Source organism: Phasianus colchicus, chromosome 4, assembly GCF_987193195.1.
Source record: "Phasianus colchicus chromosome 4, bPhaCol1.hap1.1, whole genome shotgun sequence".
Lineage (NCBI taxonomy): Eukaryota > Metazoa > Chordata > Aves > Galliformes > Phasianidae > Phasianus > Phasianus colchicus.
The window spans coordinates 3,619,868-3,645,466 of NC_143439.1; the positions used below are offsets into that span (position 1 = coordinate 3,619,868).

Sequence of the window (25,599 nt, forward strand, 5' to 3'; positions counted from 1 at the left end):
ACTTCTGCTTCTTCAGAAAATCTAAAGAAATTTTAAAAATAAATGTTTCATTTAGGACTTTTTCATTGTTTCATTGTTCTACGATCCTGGCAATATTCCCCCTCTGGTATTGCTCTTTGTTTGCCAGCACTTCTTTGAGAGGCCACTTTCTGTATGGTGAAGAGCAGTGTCAAATGTCCCAAGGATCTTTCCTGAAAAATCAAAGTTACAGATCTCTGTTGAGTTTCTGTTTGCGTTTGGGTGGGATTCTTGTTGGTTCACGTTCAGTAGCTCAAATTCAGGTTAGTGCAGAATGTCATATGTATTTAATACGTATTTAAACTGGCTGCTGGCTCAGAGATAGTAAAGGCTTCAAAAATAAAGGTGCAGCTATGACCTTAGGAAAAAGCAGTGAGTCAGGGAAGCTGACTAGGCTTCAACCATGTCCTAAATGGTTTTTGTTCTAGTCAGAACACCTAAGTTAACGCCCAGTGTAGACGGGGACGTAGAGAAACACAAATAGAGAAATAAGCATTTGAGGTTTGAAATAAGTTGTGTATGCATTTGAGGCTTGAAATAAATCTGTGATTTATTTTATACTCAAATATTTTCGATTCTTGGATTTAACTAGTACTTTGTCTTCTTCCTCAAGAACATTGAAGAGTATTCTTAGATGATAAAGTATTGGGCTTACTGCTTAATTGGGTGTGAAACTTGCGTGGTTTTTATTAATTAGCAGTATGAAAGATGCTCTTACAGAGTAAAAAATCATTGCAGCACCGTTGGAAGCTGGTAAGGACTACTTTCCATCCTGACTGGGAATCTGCCAGCTCTCTGGATTGCCCTGTGACACATCTTGGATCAACCGTGTAGTGATAGAGACCTTTCACAGGTCTAACAGATGATATTCTTGGTCTTACACTGTTCAAATTAGTTCATGCTGATTTAATCACATTTTTTTTAATCATCTGGACAGGGAGGATTGAAAGGATACTGTCTGTATGAAAAGTGGAAAATGGGAACAGCTGCTTACGAAATTACAATGAGTAAAATAATTTCTCCTTTCGTGTATTTTCATAGTCTCCATTAACTCAAACTCACTTCTAGCATAAACATTTTACTTGATTTGGTTGATGCAAAAGGATTTGATTCTGTTTAACTTTAAAAAGAGAGTATGACAGCTATGTCTTTTAGTTAATAGGCTATGCAGAGGCAGTCCAAAACATATAACCTGACTCTACTGGAAAAAGCCAATTATTATAGAAATTTCTGCCAAATCGTTTGATTTACTGTGAAAATGCATCAGAATCTGTGAAATCATTTCAAATGTGTGAAATAGGATAAGTTCATCCTCGATATACCTACAGGGCAGATTTACTGTGTGCATTCATTCCTACAGGTCTCTTCAGAAGAATCTGCTAAGAAAACTTTATGCTGACGTTTTCAGAAAATACCAAGACCTTAAAAACCTGTAAGGGAGCATTTAAACTTAAAATATCTATTAAGATCTTTAAATATTCACTCTTTCTCATTCTCTTTGATACACTACACAAGCCTTAATGTGACAGGCCTCAGTTTACACTCCAAATTCTGTTTTGTCTTCCACTCCAGTACTTCACTAATCATGTAAAATGTTTGGTTCAAATAATTTGATTGGCATCTCTTTTTTTTTTTTCTTTCTCAAAGCTGTAATTTCTGTGTATTTAACTTTTCTTATATTGATTGGTTTGCACCAGCAAAATGTTAAAACTTCACCGTGTCTGAATGAAGTTAGATTTATAATGAATAGCAATATGCCAAAGGAAGTGGAAGCATGAATCATTTACTCAGCAAAATCAAAGTTTGGAGAGTTAGCCTTTCCACTGGAATGGGAAGCTTACTCACATGGCATTAGTTTTTACCTCTGAGTGTGTCTGCTACCACTCTGCTGATGTTGTAGAATCATAGAATGATTTGGGTTGGAAGGGACTTTTAAGACCGTCTAGTTCCAACCCCCTGCTATAGGCTCAACTAGTCAAATTATCATAGCAGTATAATAGAGTGTGTGTTTATGATGTGCAGTGCTTTTGTTGTTCAAAAATTGTAGCTTTTAATGAGTTCAATTGATATAAAATTAGTTCCATTAAGGATTACATGCAAAATTCTAAAACCAAACGTTCCTAGGAAATAGACTGGATGTCAACTTTTATGGCAGCTGTTCTGTACTGCAGCACCATCTTGTGTCCACGATGTTAATTAAATACCATTGCCTTAAGGACTTTAAAGATGTCTTTTCATTAAGAGGATAAAAATACCTCCCTGAAGAAGGTATTTGTTGCTAACATTGACTTCACACATCTCTGAGTGTGTTTAGAAAGCTCTTGAGCAGTGAATGTCAGGGACCCGTTTGGTAAAAACTGGTGTTTTTGTCAATGTAGCAGGAATCTCAGGGCTGATCTATCAGGAGATTGAGCATAACCATTTCCTCATTCATTGAAGGCAAACCAAATGTCCCGTTAAACACATTTTATATTTCTGCCACGATTTTTTATTTCTTTTAAAACACCTCTGCAGCCTCTGCAACTCTAGTTCTGAAAAGATTATTGTCAAATTTAGGATGCAAGAAAGTTTGACAGCCTCTTTTCCAGTTTAGCTGATACACTGCAATTCTTTACTTACTCTTCCTTTGACTTTGCATGCTACAGAGAATTGATTTTTTGTTGGTTTTGTTCTATCTTCCTAGGTATCTTCAGGATAACAAAATCAGAGCTGTGTCCAAACATGCTTTCAAAGGTTTATACAACTTGACAAAATTGTAAGTATTGCTTTAGGAATATTTAAGAGAAACTGGGAACAGCTCTGAGAATTGCTGCAGAAATCTCTCTCTCTTATTTGTTTCAACATTAGGGAATTATGTAATGGTCCAAATCTTTATCTCCAGGGTATGAATGAGAAAACAAAGATTGAGAGCTATCTGTGTTCTGTCTATTTACATTTATCTGACAGGATAATACTCTGAAAATATGAGTAGGCTCCATAAATCACTCCTATTGCCCGAAGAAGGATGGAGGAGACAATATGATAGTCAGAAAGAATGGAAAAAGAAGTAAAACACAAGCAAGATCTTGCCCTGAATTAGAACTCTTTAACGTGCTATTCTGGTTCATGGAAGTGAACACGAGCAGCCAGTATCAGTAATGAAAAGAAATTATGTTTTCCCATAATTTTGCATTATCTTTTTGTAAGGCAGTTCGGACTTCTACAGAAAGAGCTGAGTGAAAGAGAAGATGCATAAATTCCATCATTCATTTCAGTCTTTTGTCTCTGCAGTGCTTGTGATGGGATTTTTTTATTTTTTTTAATATTGTACATCTTACATTTCCTTCACAAGTGTGTTTGATTATCTGTTATTGCAGCTGCCTTTATTAGTCTCCCAGATCAGTGCCACCTTTGTTTCCCCACATTTCTTTTTCCACAGTTTGGGCATCTCCATTTGTGACTTATATCCTTAGCAAAGACTGAATGTGACCCCAGAAAATTCATGGAACTAATCACTCCATGTAATGAAACTGAAATGGGGCTCAAAAGTGGCATGGTGAAAAGGCTCAGCGTGCAGTGTTTTCTTATCTATAAGACAAAATATTTCACATAATTGATCAGAATGTCCTTACTGTTGTGAGTTCCTCTCTTGCTGTCTATCTATCTGAGTTGCTCTGGCATTTCAATGAAAGACACATGCCTAAACATCTCCTGATGCCAAAGAAAGCTGGTTTTCCTGGGGAGACAGAGGCTGGAGTCACATACCAGTGTGTGTTTGCTTATAAGTGGGCTATTTTTCAAAAAAAAAAAAAAGGAATTTCCCACAGTCAAAAATAGTAATAATAAGAAATTGCATCAATTATCAAGGAAAAATCTTAAAACACGTTTTCATGCATCTGATGCATCTCATTTGTTTGTCTTTTATTGATCTTGATTCAGATACCTGAGTAACAACAAGATAACCAACTTGAAGCCTCGTGTCTTTGAAGATCTCCATAAACTTGAATGGCTGTACGTAACTTTCTCAGTGATATGTTTGACTTCTCAAGGAGTAATTAAAGCAAGTTCAAGGAAATATTTGGACTGTTTAAACTTTTGTGCATAGCAGTACTATTGTACCAGATAATATTTAAGGAACTCATGCTGCACTTTGTAGGGAAAAAATGGAAAGCAGTTACTTCCTGTAAGTTAAAAATATTTCTAAAAAATATTACATTATTCTGAAAGGAAGTGAATATGAATACCGTGACCTGCTATGCAGTAGTGTGCCAATACTATTTAAGTAGTTTGAATGAGTATTTGAAGAATGCGACTTCAAATTATGTTGTCTTTTCTCATCTGTTTAATTTAAGACTGTTGACAGCTCTCAGTCTGACACGTGCTATAATTTACAGGATAATTGAAAATAATAGGATAAATCGGATCTCTCCATCAACATTTTATGGACTCAAATCACTTATCCTCCTGTAAGTATGGAATAAGAACCAAAAGCATTACTTAAAGGAACAGAAAGGTCATATATAATGAATATATACATCTGATTATAATGGCTGTGATTGCTCATCACACTATATTGTCTGCTGTTGTGGAAGAGCTTCTATTTCAGAAGCATCTCCGCGCATGTGGAGCCCATCTTTTCAGACATAGACTAACTGCCCAACTGTAGTGATGAACTATCACAATCAATAGGAATGGAATTGCTATTCCTGAAGCCACGACAGAGGTCAGAGAGTATGTGTGAGAATTCACTTTGTAAAGTGAATCTACAACAAAAACCCTGGGCAAGCACTAAACTCGCTCCCAAGAAAGTCCACAAAATTTTCCTTGGCACAAATGCAAGCAGGAACCACCTAAAGGATGGCAGTGAATCTGCTGCTTTTTCTTGCATGCCAGAGTAGATTTGGGCATCAGTGGTCATACGTTATCTGGAAAAGTGTAGGAAGATAGGTGGGGAAAGAGAAGCACAAACTTATGGCCCTGAGAGGACAAAAACATGCCAGCTGCAGCAGTGGCTGCCAGTTGCCCACTGGGAGGTGATGGGGAGCCAGCACTGCCCCAGGGCTCCTGCTCTTACTTCCCTTTCCAAGACCCTGCCTATAACCTGGCCCCTGCAGCCCAGAGAGAAGCCTCCCTTCATCTCCCCCTTCCCATGTCACTAAGAGAAGTTACATGTTATGACAGCACAGTCAAAATACTCGCAATGACTTGCTTTGTTTAATTTTAAAAGCTATGAAATAAATATTTTTCCTTTACCCGGTAACTGACGCGACAAGGAAAAAAGCAGCGTTTCACAGAGTTGTATACAATTTTAAGTAAATAATAGTATCCCTAAAGCTGTGAGAAATGAATGAAGCTTTGAGTGCTTTCTGCTTTTTCTTCAAAAGCACAAGTATAAGAGATTTTTTTTCCACAATGTGATTTTTTGCAAATCTAGCCACCTATACTGTTTGTTTGTTGTTTCCAGTGAGATGATGAATAATTCTCTTGCTCATTTGCCTGACAAACCTCTGTGCCAATATATGCCAAGGCTGAACTGGTTGTAAGTATACCTTATTTTCCACTAGAAAAATATTTTCTTTTCTTTATATCGCACTTCTGCAACATTTTTTTTCATAATGGGCAGTGGTACAGAATGCCTGCTGGTTCACAGCAGGGTTGATGACCGGGATTCATTAGTCAGGTGTGCAGAGAAATTAGATGTCTGGTTTCTGTTCTCCTTCTTGCAGTCATGATGTTCTGGTAGTAGCTTTCTTGAATTACATTAGAATAACAGCCTGATTGCAATAAATTTATTTGCATGTTTTGTTTTTATATCCTAGAGACTTGGAAGGAAACCATATTCATCACTTAAGAAACGTCACTTTCATCTCCTGCAGTAATTTAACTGTATTGTAAGTAATAAGGATATTCTAGCTAGAGAGAATGAGCTGAAATTTTCCTTAATATCGTGGTTATTTACATGTAAGGAAACTTAATTATAAATGAGCACCATACAGAATAACCACTGTTTAAATTTGTATCAAAGTTCAGCCTTGAAGTGCCCAGCTGAATTTTGCTGAAGTGATGATGACCAATATTAAGAAGTTTTCAGTCTGACATTTTACTTGGAAAAAGGGAAAAAAAAATACAGAACAAAAAGCAGCAAAAACCACGTGGCTCATTTCTTCACTTCAAAAAGTTCAACAGCCTGGTTGGTTGGCCCAACAATTTTAGAATTGTAGAATTCTCTTCAAAGTTTCTACTGTAATGTCGTGATGACTTCAGTAATCCTGTCAGTCATTTGATAGATTAGTACCCTGCCTATTCACACTTCCAATTTTTAATTCTTCCATGGTACTCCTATTCTTGGTTTTCTCTTTGTTCATTAAATCCAGATTGTTCAGTCAAGGATCAAGTGCAGTAGCAGATGATATATGGGTGAAGGAGGAGTTGCACAGCCATGAGCCTGTGTCCAGAAAGGCTGTTAGGTCCTAAGCCCAGTTTATCTTTTTCCTGCTCTCAGCAGATCTATATTGATCTCCTATGGATAAAGGAAAGTTTGGGGTGAATAAAGTTAAACTAGAATGGCAGCCTTGCTAAATGAGCTTGGCAGTAAGAACAGCCTGAACATTCAAACTTCTCCCAACAATTAGTTTTACTCCTGGAAGAATCTTGAAATCTCAAAGCAATCAGTAGTTAATTGTGCTTCTCTGTTATTCTGCAATACTTTTGTATCTTAGTTGTTGGTAGGTACCAACACAGCTGAAAGAGCACGCAATATATTCACTTACGTGCAACAGAAGTTATTTGTGCAATTGTGTATCTGATGAGCTTGTGAACTGAATAAGTGAGGCTGATTTCTGAAGATCCAGATAAGAAAGAATCTTAAAAGTTTTGGAAAGTTTTCTTCAAAGCCAAGTAGACCTTGAGCAGCAGAAATATATGTTTGTTTTCTCCTTCCAGGGTGATGAGGCAGAATAAAATCAGATCTTTGAACGAAAACAGCTTTTCTTCTCTCCAAATGCTAGACGAACTGTGAGTCCATTTCTTCTCTTTCTTGTAGAACAAGTCACAAACTTTTATAGTTTATTTTCCGTATATCGATTACCATAAATTAAAAGCATTTTACTTTCTTTTTGATGCAAATAAAATAATAATAAATTATGTATCTAATGATGTCTCCGAAATAACTAGACCAAGAGAAATCTGGTGAATCTAGATTTCCGTGTTATTTTAACAGCATATAGTCTTTTATAGTCCAAGTGTTGTATAATCTGTCTAATATGTAATATCCTATTTATCAAATAGAATGAAACTGTGTGTCTTGAAATTACAAAACTCTTCAGCAGAATTGTTGAACCTACTGAGAACTTACTACATCTCACCTATGGCTGTTTCTGCAGGGACTTGGCTAGCAATGAGATTGAATCACTTCCTGCATATGTGTTTAAGGATCTAAAGGAGCTTTCACAACTGTAAGGATTCTTTATTATTATTATTATTATTATTATTATTATTATTATTATTATTATTATTATTATTGTTGTTGTTGTTATTATTTGACTGTACATTACTCGTACAATATGCTTTCATTCATGAATGCCAGGAAAAAAAAAGCATCTCTGTTTGTATGAATCATTTTATCTTTGCCTAAAAATCACTTGACTCAAAAGCAATTTCACACGTCATTTAATTTTGTTTTCCATTTCGCCCAGAATAATTTTGTAAACTATGTACATTTTCATATCCAAAAAGAGAGCAAATTCAAATTCTATTTTTTTCTAGATCTTGTTAGTATATGCAAAATGACCTATGCTAGTTGTATCAGGAGAACTTCATTGTTCTGATGGGAGTTTTTAACATGATGTTATGATTCGGCTCTAAAAATTAAAAGGGTAAGAACTTCATAGAGATGCCTTGTTAGCAAGTCCTTTCCTCTTGTAAAAGAGATTCAAAAAAGTGTAAGATATTATGAAACAAACAAACAAACATAAAAGGCATTATTTCTTTTCCATAGCGTGCATGGAAAAATTCTCAAGTGCTGTAAAGACCCAGTCTTTCTTACATAATCTGCAAGATTATGTCACAAAACTGAAGATCTCTCCACAGAGCTCAGGCCAGCACATTTAATCCTGCATTGATTTTGAACTAGGAACAGAATAGGGGGAGGCAGCAAGACTCCCCAGTGCACTCAACAGCTGTGTAAACCCAATGTACCTTTTAAGAAAGCATTGATTTTTTTTCTTTTTTTTTTTTTTTGTTCATTGCCATGAGCAATAGTTTTACTGGAGGTTAACCCACCTGTGCAAAGTCCCTGTTCTTACCCTTGCCAGACATAACTGAGAAGTTCTCTGTTTCTAGCCAGGACCCAGCATGTGCAATACCTTATTTTTCTGCTTTTCCAGCACTCTTGGGATCAGTCACAACAGGCTGGAATAACCAAGGGTAACCAGCTGAGTTTTCATGTTAAACTTACCTTATCTAAACAAAAACATAAGGAAGAGTTATAGAGAGAAGAAATGAGAACTGTATCTATTTATATTCACAGAAATGATTAGAAAAGATGGATTTTATCAACTACCAGACTAAACTTTGTTTCTAAATGTGTGCAGTTCAACTACATTCTTTTACATAGTCAGGCATCAGAGTGGGGGATGCAGATGTGCATGTGAGTGTATGTGGCAGTAGCATAGCAATGAAGCATCTGGCTACTCTTTCCATTGGAAGAGTACTTAGCAAGCTGAAGAGCCTACACAAATTATGTTATTTATATTCACAACTGCCAATAGAGCAGGTCCTTCCTAGAGGGCTGAAAAGTAGTTTTACTTTATCTTTGAAGAGGCTGTAAAGAAGATGTATTACTTTAAGTCTCTGTTGTATTTACAGGAACCTTTCTTATAATCCAATCAAGAAAATACAAATGGACCAGTTTGATTTTCTAACCAAACTCAAATCCCTGTAAGTATCAAGTTTTTTTATTCAAACTCTTAGCTATGTCATCTTTGTGATAAAGCACATCTTCTTCAGAAGTTCATAATACAAAACGTGTTTTAAAAGAAATTTCCTTTGAACCAGATTGTAGCTATTCAAAAATTTCAGCCTGGAAAGTAACTACTAGCAATATTCACGTATATCTTCATTTAAATACAAGATTCTTAATGGATATTTCTCAAACAAAAAGAAATCATGAGTTCTACTTCACAAGGATATTGTCTTTTCAACTGTTAAAGAGCAAGATTAATGGAACCCAGCTTTGATCTTGCACGACTTGTTCATGGGGTTAAGAGTCATGTGAAGCTCAGTAGGGGCTATTGAATGCCATGGGTAGACAACATTAGAATCAGTAAAGGCAGGAAATCAGAAGGAAATTGATGTATGTACAGGTTTGATTGGGGATCTGTTTCACCTCTTACAGAATTTACTACTAACACCATTAAAAAAAAAAAAAAAAACCACAAAGCAATCATGGTTCGTCTGTCTTGTCAGAGGGGGTGGGATTTTACAAATCTTTTTTAAAGAGTTGAGAGGAAGATTTTGTATATTGGCTACCACAGCAGCTCTAACGCGAATGCTGCCAGCTTGTGAAGACTGTGTGATGTAGTAAGTCTGTACAAATCACAGGAAAAACAAGTATCTGAGCACAGAAAAGAATTATAAGTTACCTCTTTAGCATTCAAGTTGCAGCATATCCTTCATTCATTATTTAACACTCAAAGAACTCGTGCAACTGAGTGATCAGGACCTTCCATATTTCAAGTTAGAAATGCTGATGAACCTTGAGACAGATCTACATGAAACAGTATGTTTCAGCCCTCAGTCTGTAAAATATCCATTGCCTCTTTCCCAGCTTAAAATAGTAGGTATAGCTTGGGAAATAAAGCCCAGAATTAATTTCAGGGCTTAACTAAAATTTACAGGTTTCTATATTTGGGGATTTATTCTTGTACCATAGCAGAACTTTCCAAAACTAAAAACCATGAAGATTGATACTTTTATCCTCTTTTGCCTAAATATACCCAGAACTCACAAGTAGTTTGCACTCAGGGCATTTAAAAATGGATTCAAACAAGGTTCCACACAAGGAAAACCAAAGGTTTTCTCAGGTTACACACCTAATTATTTTAGACTAGAATACAAAAACTGACGTTCTGAAAGAGCAACCTGCACAGTCACACTTTATTGATCTAGTACTGTAGGAGAAATTATAGTGCCATCTTCCACATATTAAAAACAATCAAATAAGAAATCCTATGTATTTGTCACCAGAAGTCCAATGTTTTCCCTAATATGCAGAATTCTGTGTACCAGCTTCCTGCTGCTCTTGACGCAGTAAAATACTGCATTCCTGCAGTGGTGTGTTTGCCTACTAAAGCAGTATTTGGGGTAGAAGGCAGAAATTTAAAATATCACTACTGGAACAAGTTACGATTTTTCCAGGGATGGTGAAAGAACTTTGGTAGAGCAGCAGTTGGAAAAGGCAATCATTGATTGCAGTGCTGAGAGCACCAAAACTGCCTTCTTTGAGATACTGGAAAAATAGCAAGTTTAGTAAAATGAAGTGTGATTCATTTTGTTCCACTTTAGCTTTTATTTAGGGTTTTTATTCAAGTTCCAAAGGAATGATGGAGTAGACACAATTAAGTTCATCTCTAATTTCATAAAATGAATTCACAGTTTCATCATATGAATACAATATAAATGCTCACCAAATTTGTCTTTCTGCTACTGAGTTTCTGTTGCATTTTATTGAGAATATGTTGTTTACAGCAGCTTGGAGGGCATTGAAATTGCAAACATCCAGAGAAGAATGTTCATACCACTTAGAAACCTTTCCCACATGTAAGTAGATCATCATTCCAGCTTGTTTTCTTTGGTTGTAATTTCACAATTTGCAGATTACTGAGTAAGAAAAAATAAAACTGTCAGAAAAGTGGCACACAAACAGTTATCAAATTAGATAATTTAAAATTCATTTTTCTTCTTTTGAGATACGTTTTCTGAATGTTTACCAATGAAGTTTTATATTCTGGCTACAAAGATACAGACATCTATTTTCTGTCTTTCTTTCTCACGACTAGATATTTCAAGAAGTTCCAGTACTGTGGATATGCCCCTCATGTGCGCAGCTGTAAGCCCAATACTGATGGGATTTCATCCCTGGAGAATCTTTTAGCTAGCATTATACAGAGAGTGTTTGTCTGGGTTGTATCTGCCATCACTTGCTTTGGAAATATTTTTGTTATCTGTATGAGGCCTTACATCAGATCGGAAAATAAGCTCCACGGCATCTCAATAATGTCTCTCTGCTGTGAGTATTCCATGCATGAAAGTAGAAAAATATTGTTTTGATCTGCTCATAGTGTGTACAGGATTTGTTATTACAGAACGGTGACACATTTCCAGCATTAGATTTACTGAACCTTCATGCTCTTGTGAATGGCAATACAAAATGCCGTATCTTACACACCAGGAAGTCTTGTTGGATGCTACCTTTGTTCTGTAACAACAAACAGTTGGTAAATTGCAAAGGTTTCACGATTCCAGTTCTGTAGACATTGTGTCAAGTTCTCAATTTCTTCAGCAAGAAGAAAAAATTGAATTTTTTTTCAAAGGCCCAAAAACCTAAATTCTGGTACGTGTGTTTGAGTAAATAGCAAATCGCATGTGTAAACACTATTCACAGCATCACAGAGTGGCTTGGGTAGGAAGGGACCTCAAAGCCCACCCAGCCTCAACCCCTGCTGTAGGCTGGTTAACCCCCACCAGCTCAGCTGCCCAGGGACCCATCCAGCCTGATCTTGAGTTCTTCCAAGAATGGGGTACCCACAGCAATCTGGTCAGCTGTGCCAGGGCCTCACCACCCACTGGGTAAAGAATTTCCTCTTAATGAATCATAGAATCACAAGGTTGGAAACGACCTGTAAGATCATCTAGTCCAACCATCCTCCCATCACCATTGCTACCACAAGCATTAAAACAGATCTTGCAGCTCCTCATCCAGATGCCTCTTGAACACTGCCAGGGACGGCGACTCCACCACCTCCCTGTGCAGCCATTCCAGTGCCTGACCACTCTCGGAGGAAAAAAAGTTCTTCCTTATGTCTAACCTAAACCTCCTCTGGTACAACTTGTGGCCATTTCCTCGGGTCCTGTTTGTTGGCTGGGAGGAGAGGCCAAACCTCTCTTCATCACACCTCCCTTCAGGAAGCTGTAGAGTGCAATGAGGTCTCCTCTGAGTCTCCTCTTTTCTTAGACTAAACAATCTAAACGATTACATGGGATTCTGTTACCATTTCTAATACCCCATCTCAGTACAAAGTTAATATTTCACAAGTGGTATTAGTTGCATTTTTAAATGTAATTGTCAGCAGGGTATAAAATTGCAGCATTTCTGTATACTGCGTGTCAGTGATTCTCAAATTGTTATTGCTTAACCATTGGAAAAATCTGATCACCATGCAAAACTTCTAGTTGCAAACTATATATATAAGCATGTATGTGTGTGTGTATACATGAGACACCTTCAGCTCTGTGTTGACAGCTCCTCTTCAATTTATAGCATTAGCATTACAGAAATATTTGTTACTGGGCCTTTTATTGATAAGTCCGTATAAAATACAATAGGGGAAAGAAGAGGTGTCATGATATTTCAGTATAAGCAACCAAGGCTCATTGTTTCTCTTGTTGCACTAGACTTGAAAATGTGAAGCAAATGCTGGAATTTAATAATTATTTTTACCCTGACATCATTATTGAGCATGTGAGGACTGGTGAGTGCATCCTGAGGGATCTATAATACAAGCTCAGTCAAATGCTCCAAAAGCAGCTCAACGAATGTCACAGCAATCCCTCTAGCGTTACCCTAGGCATGCACAGTAGCTTCCCTCTGCCTTCTGCCTTTCCCTGCTAAGCTAATCAGGAGGAAGAGCACTGTTGTTTGTGTTTGCTGACTGCTTTCAAGTCTTAGTTGAAGCCTGTGCACATCAGTTTTGAATTATTGTAAGATGGACAAATCAAAAGTAAACTGTTAGTCCAACCCAAAAAAGGGTTGAAAGCATATTTCTAAAAATTGCAGTATGCTTTTCCAGCTTGAAAACTTTATTCAAGATTCAATATATAAGTCTGAAAACAACTATGAAACATAGAATATTGGTTCAAACAAAAGCTGACAAAAAGGAGTAACAGAGCTGAATTATGTGGCCTTCACTATGACTCACAGTATCATTCCAACTCTAACATTGGTTTTGTAACTATGTACTAGCTGACTTAAAAATGTGTACTAATGTGTGCATGTCTGTTTTTCAGCAGACATATACACAAAGAGAATGGGAAATTCAGATGTGTAAATAATGATGTTAAGCACTATGCCCACAGGTGCTGACTGTCTGATGGGAATATATTTATTTGTGATTGGAGCTTTTGATCTTAAATATCGTGGAGAATACAACAAGCACGCTCAGTTGTGGATGGACAGTATTCATTGTCAATTGGTGGGATCGCTGGCTATTCTGTCTACAGAGGTGTCAGTCTTACTGTTGACTTACCTGACTTTGGAGAAATACATCTGCATAGTTTATCCTTTTAGGTGTTTGAAGCCCAGAAAATGCAGGACAATTTCCATTTTAGTTCTTATCTGGATAATTGGGTTTGTTGTTGCTTTTATTCCACTGAGCAATAAGGAATTTTTCAGGAACTACTATGGCACCAATGGCGTCTGTTTCCCTCTTCACTCAGAGCAATCAGAAAGTTCAGGAAGTCAGATTTATTCTGTTGTCATTTTTTTAGGTAAGTTGCCTTTCTTCCTGATACATGATTAGAGCCTTCCTTATATACAATTATGGACCTGACTTTCAAACATATTTGACAGCTTTGTTGGGATGTTCATGTTTCACACAGACCTTTTCCATTCTATTTTGTTATATTAGATTGATACGTAGGTATCTTAAAATGTATGAAGGGCTCAGAAGTTGGAAAGAAAGTAGGATCATTGAGTTCCTGAAGGAATAGTTTTTTTGCCAGGGAAGTAAAGAGAAGAACTGCGCTGTTTGGCTCCAATAGCAAACATTTGTCAGGTGATGATAATGTAATTACTGGAGTAGAGATTCCATGTTTGAGTGAAGACTGTTTATTTAATTCTATGGGATTGGCAGTTTAGAGCAAGGATTTTTCTTTATTATCTAACTTGCAAACGAGTGATGTGGAATTGCCATTCTGCTTTTAAGAAGTAACTAATTTAAACTTTTTCAACAGGTGTAAACTTGGCAGCTTTTCTCATCATTGTCTTTTCCTATGGAAGTATGTTCTACAGTGTTCACCAAACAGCTATTATGGCTACTGAAATTCGGAATCATATCAAAAAAGAGATGACTCTTGCCAAACGTTTTTTCTTCATTGTATTTACTGATGCACTTTGTTGGATACCCATTTTTATTTTGAAACTGCTTTCTTTACTGCAAGTAGAAATACCAGGTATGTTCTTCCTTTTGCGCTGCTGTTTTGACTGTGTGTGAAGATAGTTTCTCATTTAGAAGAACAAAGAACTGAATGTACTGAATTATATTACTGTAATGAACTATCTGCTTATTTATTTTCATAGATGAACACACAATATAATGAATTATACTTCTCTTTATTACTGTACTGGACTATATTACTATCATCAACAAGTTTAGTCACATTTAATTTGGACAAAACACAAAAAATAAAATCTTTGAAGTCTGTCCCAATGGAATATCTATAAAATATATCAGATGATTTTGTAAACCAAGCTTGCACTGCATTGGCCTTTCTCATCTTCTGGCTTTTGGAGATTCTGTTGCCTAACTAGGGCTCAAGCCAATACAAAATTTCATACCTCGATTTAACCATATAATTCTTATCCTGAAATAACTTTCAAGCACTGAGTTATGTAAAATTGAGCTTCTTCATGCTAAAAATACACTCCCATGTAAAACCAGTAAAAGATTAAAAACTATACCTTATTTCTTTTTTTCTCTTTTTAATGCTGGCACATGATAGAAGAATAACTTCGTTATGTAAATCCTGTAAACTGTGTTGGAAAGAACATGTTAGCATGAGGACCAGCAGTGTTAGGAGTTACCTTTTCAAAGTTTTGACTTAAATGTCAAATGTCTGAAAATTAGGTTCATCGTGTAAAATAGTTTTCAGTTATGTTAGGTCTTGTAAAATGCTTCTTCATGAAGTTATCTAACAACCTAAGAGATTTTTAAGAGAACACTGCAAGCAGAACCAAATGTATTCTGAGTCAGGAAATGTACAATAAAACTTGCTGAACCACGGGGTGGTCCTGACAAGTAAACATTCTGCATTAGACAGACTAGATTAAATAGTACTAACTCATTTTAACTAACTCAAATGAAAGACATCACAGGTGGTTGTCTAAGATTACAGAAGTTTTAAATGCCATTTCTCTTTTGGGGTTTCTTGTTTCAGTATAATAATCCTGTTCCTTCTCTTGCCTGCTCCTAACATCCCGAACAGTAAAGATGAGAATGGGGTAATGAAGAAATGCACACAGGCACTGACACAGGCAGGAGAACGGGAAACCATGATAAAGGAGGGAAGTGTGAACATGGAGACACCTAGCAACAGGACACCTAGCAAAAGAAAATACAGGTGTATCAAATGCACTGAAAAGAACAGAGTACTGGTGCAGGATCTGAGGGGAAAAAAGGGTTAGGAGATGCAGCTTTGTGGAGGGACTCATAATGAATAATATCTGAGGACAGGGAATATAGATCACAGGCAGTGACAGGAAGCAAAGTAGAGAGAAGATGCGAGAGCAAAGGGTAGTGCATACATAATAGTGAGAAGAAACAACCTGTTGTGATACGAAGCCAACCTGGAAGTGTGCAGCCATCTCTCTAAGCAGGAAGCTCTGTTTCATAAGCATCAAGTGCTCATGTTAATTAATGGATAGAAATGCTATAATGCCTACTACAGCTTCCTTTGTTTTTCTCTCCCCAAGGTACCATAACATCTTGGGTAGTGATATTTATCTTGCCAATAAATAGTGCTCTGAATCCTCTTCTCTACACTTTGACTACACGACCCTTCAAAGAAATGATTCACCAGTTTTGGTACAACTACAGACAAAGAAGATCCAAAAGAGGCAAAGGCAGTCAGAAAGCTTACGGTCCATCCTTCATTTGGGTAGAGATGTGGCCAACGCATGAAATCACACCAAAGCTAACTAAGCCTGTGCTTTGTACGGACTCTTCTGATGCCTCTGTCACTACACAGTCAATAAGACTAAATTCGTACACGTAAATACATTTGGAATCTTCACAGTGACATCTGCACTGTTAGCTTCACGCCCTGTGGAGTTGCTGCTTTACAACGATGATGACAAGTGAAGGAGGTATGACACCCGGGCTCCTGCACACCAGAACTCAAAGCAGAAAGAAGCATAGTGTGGCTGCTTGCAGGTAGAACCAGTATATGAAGTATTATTTCCACCTTGCAGCAGTTCCTGCTATTTTGACAACTCATTCTAGTTCAGAATGAGAAGTCAATCTCTTCTTTCTTTTTTTCCTCCAGCAAGCCAGGAGTGTGGGGAAAAAAAAAATAACGAAGTGATATTTAAAACATCTCACACTGAAATCGGAACATTTCAGAATCATCTATCTTTGGGAGAAAAAAAAAGGCTATTTTCAATAAACTTTTTATAATTTAAAAAAATACCCATTTCAACAGCTATTTTATTTTTCAGAGTTGACAGGTTTCATCTTTAAAAACATACTCCTCTCAAAATTTCTGAGTGGCAGACTTTTTAGACTGCATACAGCTCTTAAAAGCTTTTGGGAATAGCACTAAGAAAATATTTTTGTTTCATAATTGGATGACTTTATTATATTTGTCAAAGTCAAACAGATGGAAACATTATTCCTTTTATCAACTGTTTCACCCATACAATTGTTCTAATTCAAGAAGAACCAGAATATATATATTTTTTAAATGTGTTTCTCAGTTGTGTGTCCTCCAGCTGTTAACTAGAGGAAATTTCTCCCTTCTGAAGAGTTAGGAAGACCAAACTGAGTACCCCCATCTCTTGATGCTGCTCTTCTCCTCACCATTTCATTATGAGCTACACTAAATAGCTCCCAACAGCTTACACACTTCAACAGGTTTCAGCCTTTATCTATCTCTGTATACTGGTAAGTCTTACTAAGTGTCATCACATACACATTCAGTCTGCTTGTATACCTGAATGGATGCATTATGGCTAAAAAAATTTTAGGAACACCACAGTTCAGCACTTTTTGGGCTGCATTTTTCCTTCCTGTAATAGGACAGCACAATAATGTTATCCATCTGAAACAAACCTCTGTACCCCAGAAAAAAGGCGTAAGATGTAGAGGCAGTTCTTTTGCATATACATACCGAAGATCTTTTCCTTTAAGAATTACTATGATTTCTTTTGTTCTTTTAGTACCATACTCATAGCCCAATGGCCTGGAAGCCCAAGAAGGTAAAATAAATTATTTTGTATTGGTGATTTGAAGCTTTTTTTTAAATGAAGTTAAAAGATACTTCTGGTGTTTGCACTTAACTTCTTAATAATGTAAGAAGTAGAATTAAAAATAGTGTGACTCACACTTCAGCTGTTTACAGAACTTTGGATTATCTTGAAATCAAAAGTTAAGTATCTACTGTACGTTCAATCAAAATAAAAGATTGTCCATTGAACAAAATGACTTCTGTTCCAAGTTGTTTGGCAGCATTTTGAGTTACTGGGAAAAAAACAACCAACCAAACAAAAAAACCAACATTCTGCAATGTAGATCACCTTTAACCCAGACACTCAGAACTCAATTCAACAGGGCTTGTGTAATCTAAGGGTCATTCAGAAAGCTGCTCCCCTGCTTTCAAAAAAATGTCTGTCCTTATCAATATTCCTATTTTTCTTTTAAGTTGATTCTGAACACACTCAATGTCATCTTCATTTCTATAAGTAATCCAAGAATATCCATCAGTTCAAAATTTGTTGCAAGAACTTTATTGCTTTGATAACAAAACTACAGCTTCTCTTTAAAATAGCCTTACCAGGGAAAATTTGGCTGATCCAGGGTAGAGCTACATTCTCCTGCAGCTTCCCGTTGTATTTTAGCATTTACAGCTGTGGTAAAGGCACAAGAGTTTCAGTACAGATATTTATTACAGATATTATATATATATAAAGCTGATCTTAAGGACCCAAAGGCCCTGTAAGAGTTAGCATCAAACTAATTAACTAGTAACTGCTTAAGGCAAGACATAAAACAGCATCAAGTAGAAAAAAAGTTCTTTCCCGAGATGGGAGAGTCCATTTCACATGTTCTGTCCTAACTGATGGAAGCTTTTCCTTGTGCTTCAGAACAATTCATCCTAACAGTAAACACTGCTGAGCTGCGTGGACCATCATAAGGCACTTTATTACAACAGGAAATAGTGTAAAATTGATGACAGTAATAAAACTTCTTGTAAAAACAAAAATGCAACCTCATAGAAATATATCACAATAAAAAAATCACGTCTGGGACAGGGGGGTTACCTAAAGCTTGTGAACAAGCCACGACCTGCCACACAATTCCATCCTTTCCATAATGAAAGGGCACGGGCACAGGAAGGCTGGAGGCTGTGGAAGTTCTCACGAAGACATCCAGCAAGGAGGAGTCTTCAAAGGGCCGCAAAACACAGGGAGCAGGGTAACTCCGTGCGCTACTTCAGCACGAACCTGAGATCACCTGAGCCTCTGAGGAAGTCCAAAGTTGCAATGTTATTTCCACGCAATTGCGATTTACGCACACAAAACACACGCCCATATGGCTCGGTCCATCGGCGGTTCACTCACTGGGCTTGAGGGAGTCGTAGCCCTCCTTCAGCAGGTCCCGCCACGTCCGCAGGCAGCGCGCGTTCTCCGAGCAGCGAGCCGCCAGCGCCTCCACCTGTGCTGACACGGCGCTTGTTGCCTGCAGGACGCGGCTCAGCGAGAAGGCGGCCTGAGGGCGGGCAGACAGACAGAATCATAGAATCACAAGGTTGGAAACGACCTGGAAGATCATCTAGTCCAACCATCCTCCCATCGCCATTGCTACCATGAGCACTAAACCATATCTTGTAGCTCCTCATCCAGACGCCTCTTGAACACTGCCAGGGACGGCGACTCCACCACCTCCCTGGGCAGCCATTCCATGACCACTCTGAGAGAAAAAGTTCTTCCTTATGTCTAACCTAAACCTCCTCTGGTACAACTTGTGGCCATTTCCTTGGGTCCTGTTTGTTGGCTGGGAGGAGAGGCCAAACCCCTCCTCATCACAAGCTCCCTTCAGGAAGTTTTAGAGTGCAATGAGGTCTCCCCTGAGCCTCCTCTTCTCCAGACTAAACAATCCCAGCTCCCTCAGCTGCTCCTTATAAGACCTGTACTCCAGATCCCTCACCAGTTTCATTGCCCTTCTCTGGACATATTCCAGGGCCTCAATGTCTTTCTTGCAGTGAGCGGCCCAAAACTGAACACAGCACTCGAGGTGCGGCCTCACCAGTGCTGAGTACAGGGGATGATCACCTCCCTGCTCCTGCTGGCCACACTATTTCTAATGCAGGCCAGGATGCTGTTGGCCCTCTTGGCCACCTGGGCACACTGTCGGCTCATGTTCAGCCGAGCATCAACCAAAACCCCAGGTCCCTTTCCTATTCACCGTCATCCAGCCACTCGTCCCCAAGCCCATAGTGCTGCATGGGGTTGTTGTGGCCAAAGTGCAGGACCTGGCACTTGGCCTTGTTGAACCTCATCCCATTCACCTCAGCCCAGTGAGCCAGCTTATCCAGATCCCTCTGCAAGGCCTCCGTACCCTCAGGCAGATCGACACCACCTGCCAACTTGGTGTCATCTGCAAACTTACTGAGGGTACACTCAATGCCCTCATCTATGTCATCAATAAAGATATTAAACAAGATGGGCCCCAGTCCCATGGGGGACACCACTTGAAACAGGTAACCAGCTGGACTTAACTCCTTAACCACTACCCTAAGGGCACGGCCCTCTAGCCAGTTCCTTACCCAAAGAAGGCTATACCTGTCCAGGCCACGGGCAGCGAGCTTCCCCAGAAGAATACTATGAGACAGTCCCCCCTCCCGCCCACTTAGCGTGCACTCACATCGCCGATCTGCATCTCCACCTCCTCCAGCTGCGGGGCTCCGGCCGGCACCGCTCCCTCACTGCCGCTGCGAACCCGCCGAGGTCCGCTGCTGGGCGAAGCCTCCGCCACGACCCGCACCACGCCCAGCCCCACTCCGACCCCGTCCTGTTTCGCGAGAGCCGTACGCCGTACGCCGTACGCCCCGTCCCGCTCCGATCCCGCCCTGTCTCGCGAGAGCCGCGCGGCACGCCGGGAGCGGTAGTTCTCTCCAAGGGGCGGGGCGAGCGTTGTGGAGTGCGCACGCGCGGCGGGGCAGGGGGCAGATGCCCGCGCTGCTGAGGGGCTGTGTGGTACCGCCATGATGTTTTCCCGCTGTCCGTCCTCCAGCCGAGGTAACTCGGGGAACCGGCCGTAGGGCTGCCCGCACGGCGTGGCGGGGCTGGGGCTTGGCGCGGAATGCGAGCAAAGGTCGCCGCTGCGTGGCAGCCGGTGCCGTTCCCTTGTCTGGCCGGCGGCCCTGGGAGCTCCTCGGTGCTGTCTGAGGGGACTTGTGTGGTAAGGAGCCGCGGTGCGGGTCTGGGCCGTGTAACCCTGAGTGCCCGCAGCCCTGCTGGCTTGTCAGAAGTGAAGCTAAGCGTCCTGTGAAGGCAGGCCGCGGGAACTTGTGCAGCCTGGAGAAGAGAAGGCTCTGGGGAAACATCGCTGTGGCTGTGTAGTACTCGAAAGAAGCTTATAAGTAGAAGGGAAAACAATAGAAGGGAAAACAACTTCTCACACAGAAAAGCTGGAGCTAGGTGGGTTTTGATGTCCTTGTATTGCTTCTCCTAGAACTGTTTGTGTTGGAACAAGCCCTTAAAAGTCACCTAGACCGACTCCCCTGCAGCAAACAGGGGCACCTGCATCTAGATCGGGTTGCTCAGAGTCCGGCCTGACCTTAAATGTCTCCAGTGATGGGGCACCTACCACCTCTCTGAGCAGCTGTCCCAGTGCCTCACTGCTCCTGTTGTGAAAAACTTCTCACTTATATCCAGTCGAAACATTCACTCTTTTAGTTTGCAGCTCTTTTCCTTTGTCCTGTCATGACAGACCTTGCTGAAGAATCTGTCCTCTTCCTTCTTATAGCCCCCATTAGATACTGAAAAACCACTCTCTGGTCTCCCCGGGGCCTTTTCCAGCTCTCTCAGCCTGTCCTTGCAGGAAAGATGTTCTATCTTTGGGATCATTGCTGTGGCCTTCCTCTGGATGAGCTCCAACAGATCCTTATCTCTTCTGCATCGAGAACTCCATATGCAGTACTTCAGGTGAGGTCTCACCAGTGCAGAGTAGACAAGCAGGATCTCCTCCTTTGCCCTGCTGGCCACACTTCTTTCAATGCAGCCCAGAATACAGTTGGCTTTGTGTGCCGTGAGGACACGTTGCTGACTCATGTCCAGGTTGCCATCCACTAGTACTCCCAAATCCTTTTTGGCAGGGCTGTGCTCCATCCTTACATTCCCCAACTTGTACTGGTAATGGAAGGTTGCCATGACCAGGTGCAAGACTTTGCACTTGGGCTTATGGAACCCACAACAGGGGATTGGAACTTGATGATCCACAAGTTCCATTTCAATCTAGGCCATTCTGTGATTCTTGAGGTTCGCCTGGGCCCACTGCTCAAGCCTGTTTAGGTCTCTGAATGTCATCCCATCCCTCGGATGTGTCAGCCACACCACACGGCTTCCAGTTGCAGGCAAGGGATGCTTGAGGGTTGTGAGAAGACAGGGTTATAACTCTTATGCTCTCTTGGCTATGTACAGAATTTGTGTTAAAAATTCATCACAGCCAATGCTTATTACTTGGTGTGTCCTGACTCCTTCTGTGCAGGACTGTGATAGATGTTTTTGTTGGCCTTCTAATCACCTATCATGGTTTCAGCTGTAATGTTTTGGTTTTAGGGGAAAAAACAGTGTTGATAACAGACCAGTGTTCTAGTTGTTGTTGAGCAGTCCTGTGTGGAGTCAAGGATGTTTCAGTTTTTCAGCTTCTCATCTTGCCAGAGCGGGGGCACAGGGAACTGGGAGAAGACAGAACCTGGACAGCCGACCTGAACTGGCCAAAGGGTTACTGTTGAAGTTCAAGGTCAAATAGGAACTTGAAATATATGTTCCCTTTCTATGTGCTTGCTATGCTGTATCAGCATAGCAGCATAGCAGCAGTCAGAAATGGTTGTCTAGTATGTTGAGTGGTATTATGGTAAGAATGTTGAACTGGTTCAATGTGATCCTAACTGTTACAAATCTAGGAATCTGTGTTTGACTCCTCCTTTTCTGGCAGTCTTTTGGGGGAGGAGAGGGACTATCGTATTTGTTGTACTGCTTGTGCTGGGAAAAATTGAAAGTTTTCAAAAAGGACTGTTTTGACAAACCTGTTTTCTGTTTTTGCAGCACGTCAGTGCTTTCATGCTCTGAAGCTCATAAAGAGAGACTGTCTTCCCTCACTGCATACAGCAGGATGGGCATCCACTGCTGCTGTGCCTCGCATAACCACACATTATACCATTCATCCTCGGGACAAAGACAAACGATGGGAAGGTTAGTGGGGAAAAATGCATTCTAAATGCTTTTATTCTGATTGAGCTTTAATAGCACTGAAATTTGTTGCTATTTTTCCTTTTAACAGAAATTGTATTAAGTACAACATTTATATTTCAAATGAAATGTTACGCTTGCCATCTCATGAGTGTCTTTATTGCTCGGAAATGAAATTACATTAAATCCAATCCTAGATATTTCAAGAAAATCTTCAATTAACTTTAGTGTTAGGGACTAACACAGCAAGTTTTAGTTCTGTTATGTATGTGTGTGTTGGACTTCTCCTCAGTTTTGTTTACTGTAAGAGTGTGAGAAAATAAGATGAATATTCATCTCTGGGCATTCCGGTCTCTGCATTTATCAGTTTTAGTGGTTTCACTTCTAGAAAAGTCTCTGATTAGTGTAAAATAAAGGAATTTGTTCTAACTAAGGCTCTTTTTTTTAGTTCTTTTCTCCCTTCCCTAGAATTTCACCAGGTGTCTCTGATGTAGCAAGCCAATTGGGCTCCTAATTAACTTAATATTAAACTTCCTGATATTTATGGTACATAGAGATTGTTTTTCATGGCTTATTTTCTTACAACTTAAAAAGAGCTACTGTTATACTGAAAGGCTAATGTCCTTGTGCACTGTTCCAAGTACTGAGGGGATTCTGTTAAATGTTATCTGCCTTTTACGACAGGTAATACTTCTCAGATACCAAATAGCCAGCATCACTAAACAAGGTTTAGCAGAAAGAGGCTGGGAGAAATTGGAGATTGGATTATCTAATTATCATCTTTTTTTCCTATTAAAGGGGTAAACATGGAAAGATTTGCAGAGGAAGCTGATGTTGTCATTGTTGGAGGAGGCCCTGCAGGTCTTTCTGCTGCTATTCGTCTCAAACAGTTAGCTGCTGAGCAGGGCAAAGAAATCCGTGTCTGTCTGGTGGAAAAGGCATCTCAGATTGGTGCACATACCCTTTCTGGTGCTTGTCTTGAGCCACGATCCTTAGAAGAACTTTTTCCAGACTGGAAGGAGCGGGGGGTATGTATGAACATACAAGCATGTTGCCAGTGTGTAATAAATTCATCCATTTGACTCAATTTTGTGTTGTGTAGTACCGTTTAAAATACGTTGATCTTGCAAGGTGCAAACAGTAATTGGTTTTTTACTTTGCTGTGTTGGATTTTTTTTGTTGGTCTGGATTGGCTGTGAAAACAACGTACTGCTCTGTTACTGTTCTCTTTTTTATGTAGGCTCCACTTCATACTCCTGTAACTGAAGACAAGTTCGGAATTTTAACAAAGAAATCTAGAATTCCAGTACCAATTCTGCCAGGTAAGGTGTGGGGAGGAGCAATTTGTACTACTTAGTTTTCTTTTCAGGTTTTTTGTGCCTCAAACAATTTTGATTCGATGTAGCATTGTGAGTGTATGGAGAATCACTTCCAATGTTTGTATCTATGTAGATGATGGCTGTAATAACACAGTGGTATTATTTTGAAGATAGTAGTTATAGAAAAAGATATAATATCTGATGTATATAGCTGGTGTTTGTTTGCTTAGTGTTCTGTTTCAGGTGTGGTCATATGCTTATTTGTTTCTTGCCCAGGACTTCCAATGGTTAATCATGGGAATTACATAGTACGTCTGGGACACTTTGTGAGATGGTTGGGTGAACAAGCAGAAGCTTTGGGTGTGGAGCTGTATCCAGGCTATGCAGCTGCTGAGGTAATAATGATATCAGCAAGCATACGAGAAGCATTTTGGAACCCCCTCTGCTGCACCCCATATTATTTGTACAGTCACAGCATTTGTACAGTCACAGCATTCAGTGACTTAACCCCCTGGCCCAGATCCAGCAAAGCAGATCATAAAGTACATTAGTAATTACTTTGTCTTCCAATTTGTACCATTAGACAGTGCAAGACATGGTGTTTAGAAGTTGTGTATTAGGTCTTGTGAATGGATGACGGATCATTTAAATGTTTGTTTAAATATTTCCAAAGGTTCTTTTTCATGAAGATGGTAGTGTGAAAGGAATAGCAACTAATGATGTAGGCATTCAAAAGGATGGAGCACCTAAAGTAAGTAGCTATGTTTTCCTTAACTAGAGATCTAATTCTTGTAATTGTGATGTATCTGCTTCTAATGGTGTCGGTGATCTCACTGCAGCCCAAGAAAAATAACAAAATTCAGTGCCTGTTTTTCCTTTCTATATAAAATTGCTTAATTACACAGGAAAGTTTTGGTCTCAGAACATTGTAAATTCCTTCTGAGATTAGCAGAAAAAGCCTTTGAAAAGAGGAGGTTTTACTGTGGATGACTTGAAGGAAAGTCTCAAAGGATGCTTTGACATATGAGAGATCAGGAAACGAGGGAAGGAATTCCAGGAACACCTAGAAGAAAGGTGCAAAGGTGGAACAGAAGCTGTTGTCCAGCTGGTAGCTACCAGTGTATAAAGAGAGTATACTTCTGGCTGATTTATTTTCTTCCATACAACTGCTGCCACATTTGTTGACAGTCTGTCTGCCTCACTGGGGCAAGGTACATTCTCAGTCCTTGTACCTTTGGATGCAGCAGCTGTCCAACCAGCATGAAACGTGACCCTCTGTCCTCAGCTGATTTTTAGAGGAATCCATAACCTATGGTAAGCACGTTTGCTCCTCATGCAGTACACAGGGAGAATTCAGCACCTCAGAATAGCTCAATTTTTGCACAGTTATGAGGCTACAGAAATTCTGAGTGCAAGTTTTTTGTAGTTGTTGTTCCTTAGTCTTAGATGAAGTTTCTTACTAGTTTACATAACATTTCCAAGAAGTATTTACTTTCATGTAAAAAAAAAATGGGCTATTTTTCTCATTTAAGGCAGGGACTGAGAAGAAAAGACTCATGCTTGTTTTAAGAGGCAAAAAAGCAATGGGGCAGAAAGCGG

General features: G+C 39.5%; 3 protein-coding genes across 7 annotated transcripts in view; 2 read left to right on the top strand and 1 right to left on the bottom strand.

Moving 5' to 3' along the window:
• The window catches only part of RXFP1 (relaxin family peptide receptor 1), a 48,924-nt gene extending 31,915 nt beyond the window's left edge, over positions 1–17,009 (top strand). For 3 of the 4 annotated variants that reach the window (XM_090138452.1, XM_090138453.1, XM_031614236.2), the window contains exons 5-18: positions 1,379–1,450; positions 2,702–2,773; positions 3,937–4,008; positions 4,392–4,463; positions 5,462–5,536; positions 5,817–5,888; positions 6,940–7,011; positions 7,380–7,451; positions 8,863–8,934; positions 10,744–10,815; positions 11,055–11,284; positions 13,351–13,761; positions 14,227–14,445; positions 15,965–17,009. In XM_090138452.1, the coding sequence (XP_089994578.1) occupies positions 1,379–1,450; positions 2,702–2,773; positions 3,937–4,008; positions 4,392–4,463; positions 5,462–5,536; positions 5,817–5,888; positions 6,940–7,011; positions 7,380–7,451; positions 8,863–8,934; positions 10,744–10,815; positions 11,055–11,284; positions 13,351–13,761; positions 14,227–14,445; positions 15,965–16,266 (1,885 nt within the window). In that variant the 3' untranslated portion in view covers positions 16,267–17,009. The remainder of the gene's footprint in view (positions 1–1,378; positions 1,451–2,701; positions 2,774–3,936; positions 4,009–4,391; positions 4,464–5,461; positions 5,537–5,816; positions 5,889–6,939; positions 7,012–7,379; positions 7,452–8,862; positions 8,935–10,743; positions 10,816–11,054; positions 11,285–13,350; positions 13,762–14,226; positions 14,446–15,964) is intronic. The other variant, XM_090138451.1, reaches the window with a different exon arrangement.
• Positions 1–20,474, bottom strand: C4H4orf46 (chromosome 4 C4orf46 homolog). Of its 2 annotated transcripts, XM_031614237.2 has the most exons (3): positions 20,133–20,474; positions 18,830–18,977; positions 17,980–18,730 (listed from the first exon to the last, which is right to left on the bottom strand). In XM_031614237.2, the coding sequence occupies exons 1-3, from the start codon at positions 20,472–20,474 to the stop codon at positions 18,702–18,704; spliced, it is 519 nt and encodes a 172-aa protein (XP_031470097.2). In that variant the 3' UTR covers positions 17,980–18,701. The 2 variants fall into 2 exon arrangements, with proteins under 2 accessions (XP_089994580.1, XP_031470097.2); XM_090138454.1 differs by lacking the exons at positions 17,980–18,730; positions 18,830–18,977 and adding an exon at positions 1–191.
• ETFDH (electron transfer flavoprotein dehydrogenase) overlaps positions 20,382–25,599 on the top strand; it is a 15,351-nt gene continuing 10,133 nt past the window's right edge. Inside the window, exons 1-6 of the mRNA XM_031614231.2 lie at positions 20,382–20,506; positions 22,538–22,684; positions 23,480–23,709; positions 23,922–24,003; positions 24,277–24,395; positions 24,674–24,751. Of these exons, the coding sequence (XP_031470091.1) occupies positions 20,473–20,506; positions 22,538–22,684; positions 23,480–23,709; positions 23,922–24,003; positions 24,277–24,395; positions 24,674–24,751 (690 nt within the window). The 5' untranslated portion in view covers positions 20,382–20,472. The remainder of the gene's footprint in view (positions 20,507–22,537; positions 22,685–23,479; positions 23,710–23,921; positions 24,004–24,276; positions 24,396–24,673; positions 24,752–25,599) is intronic.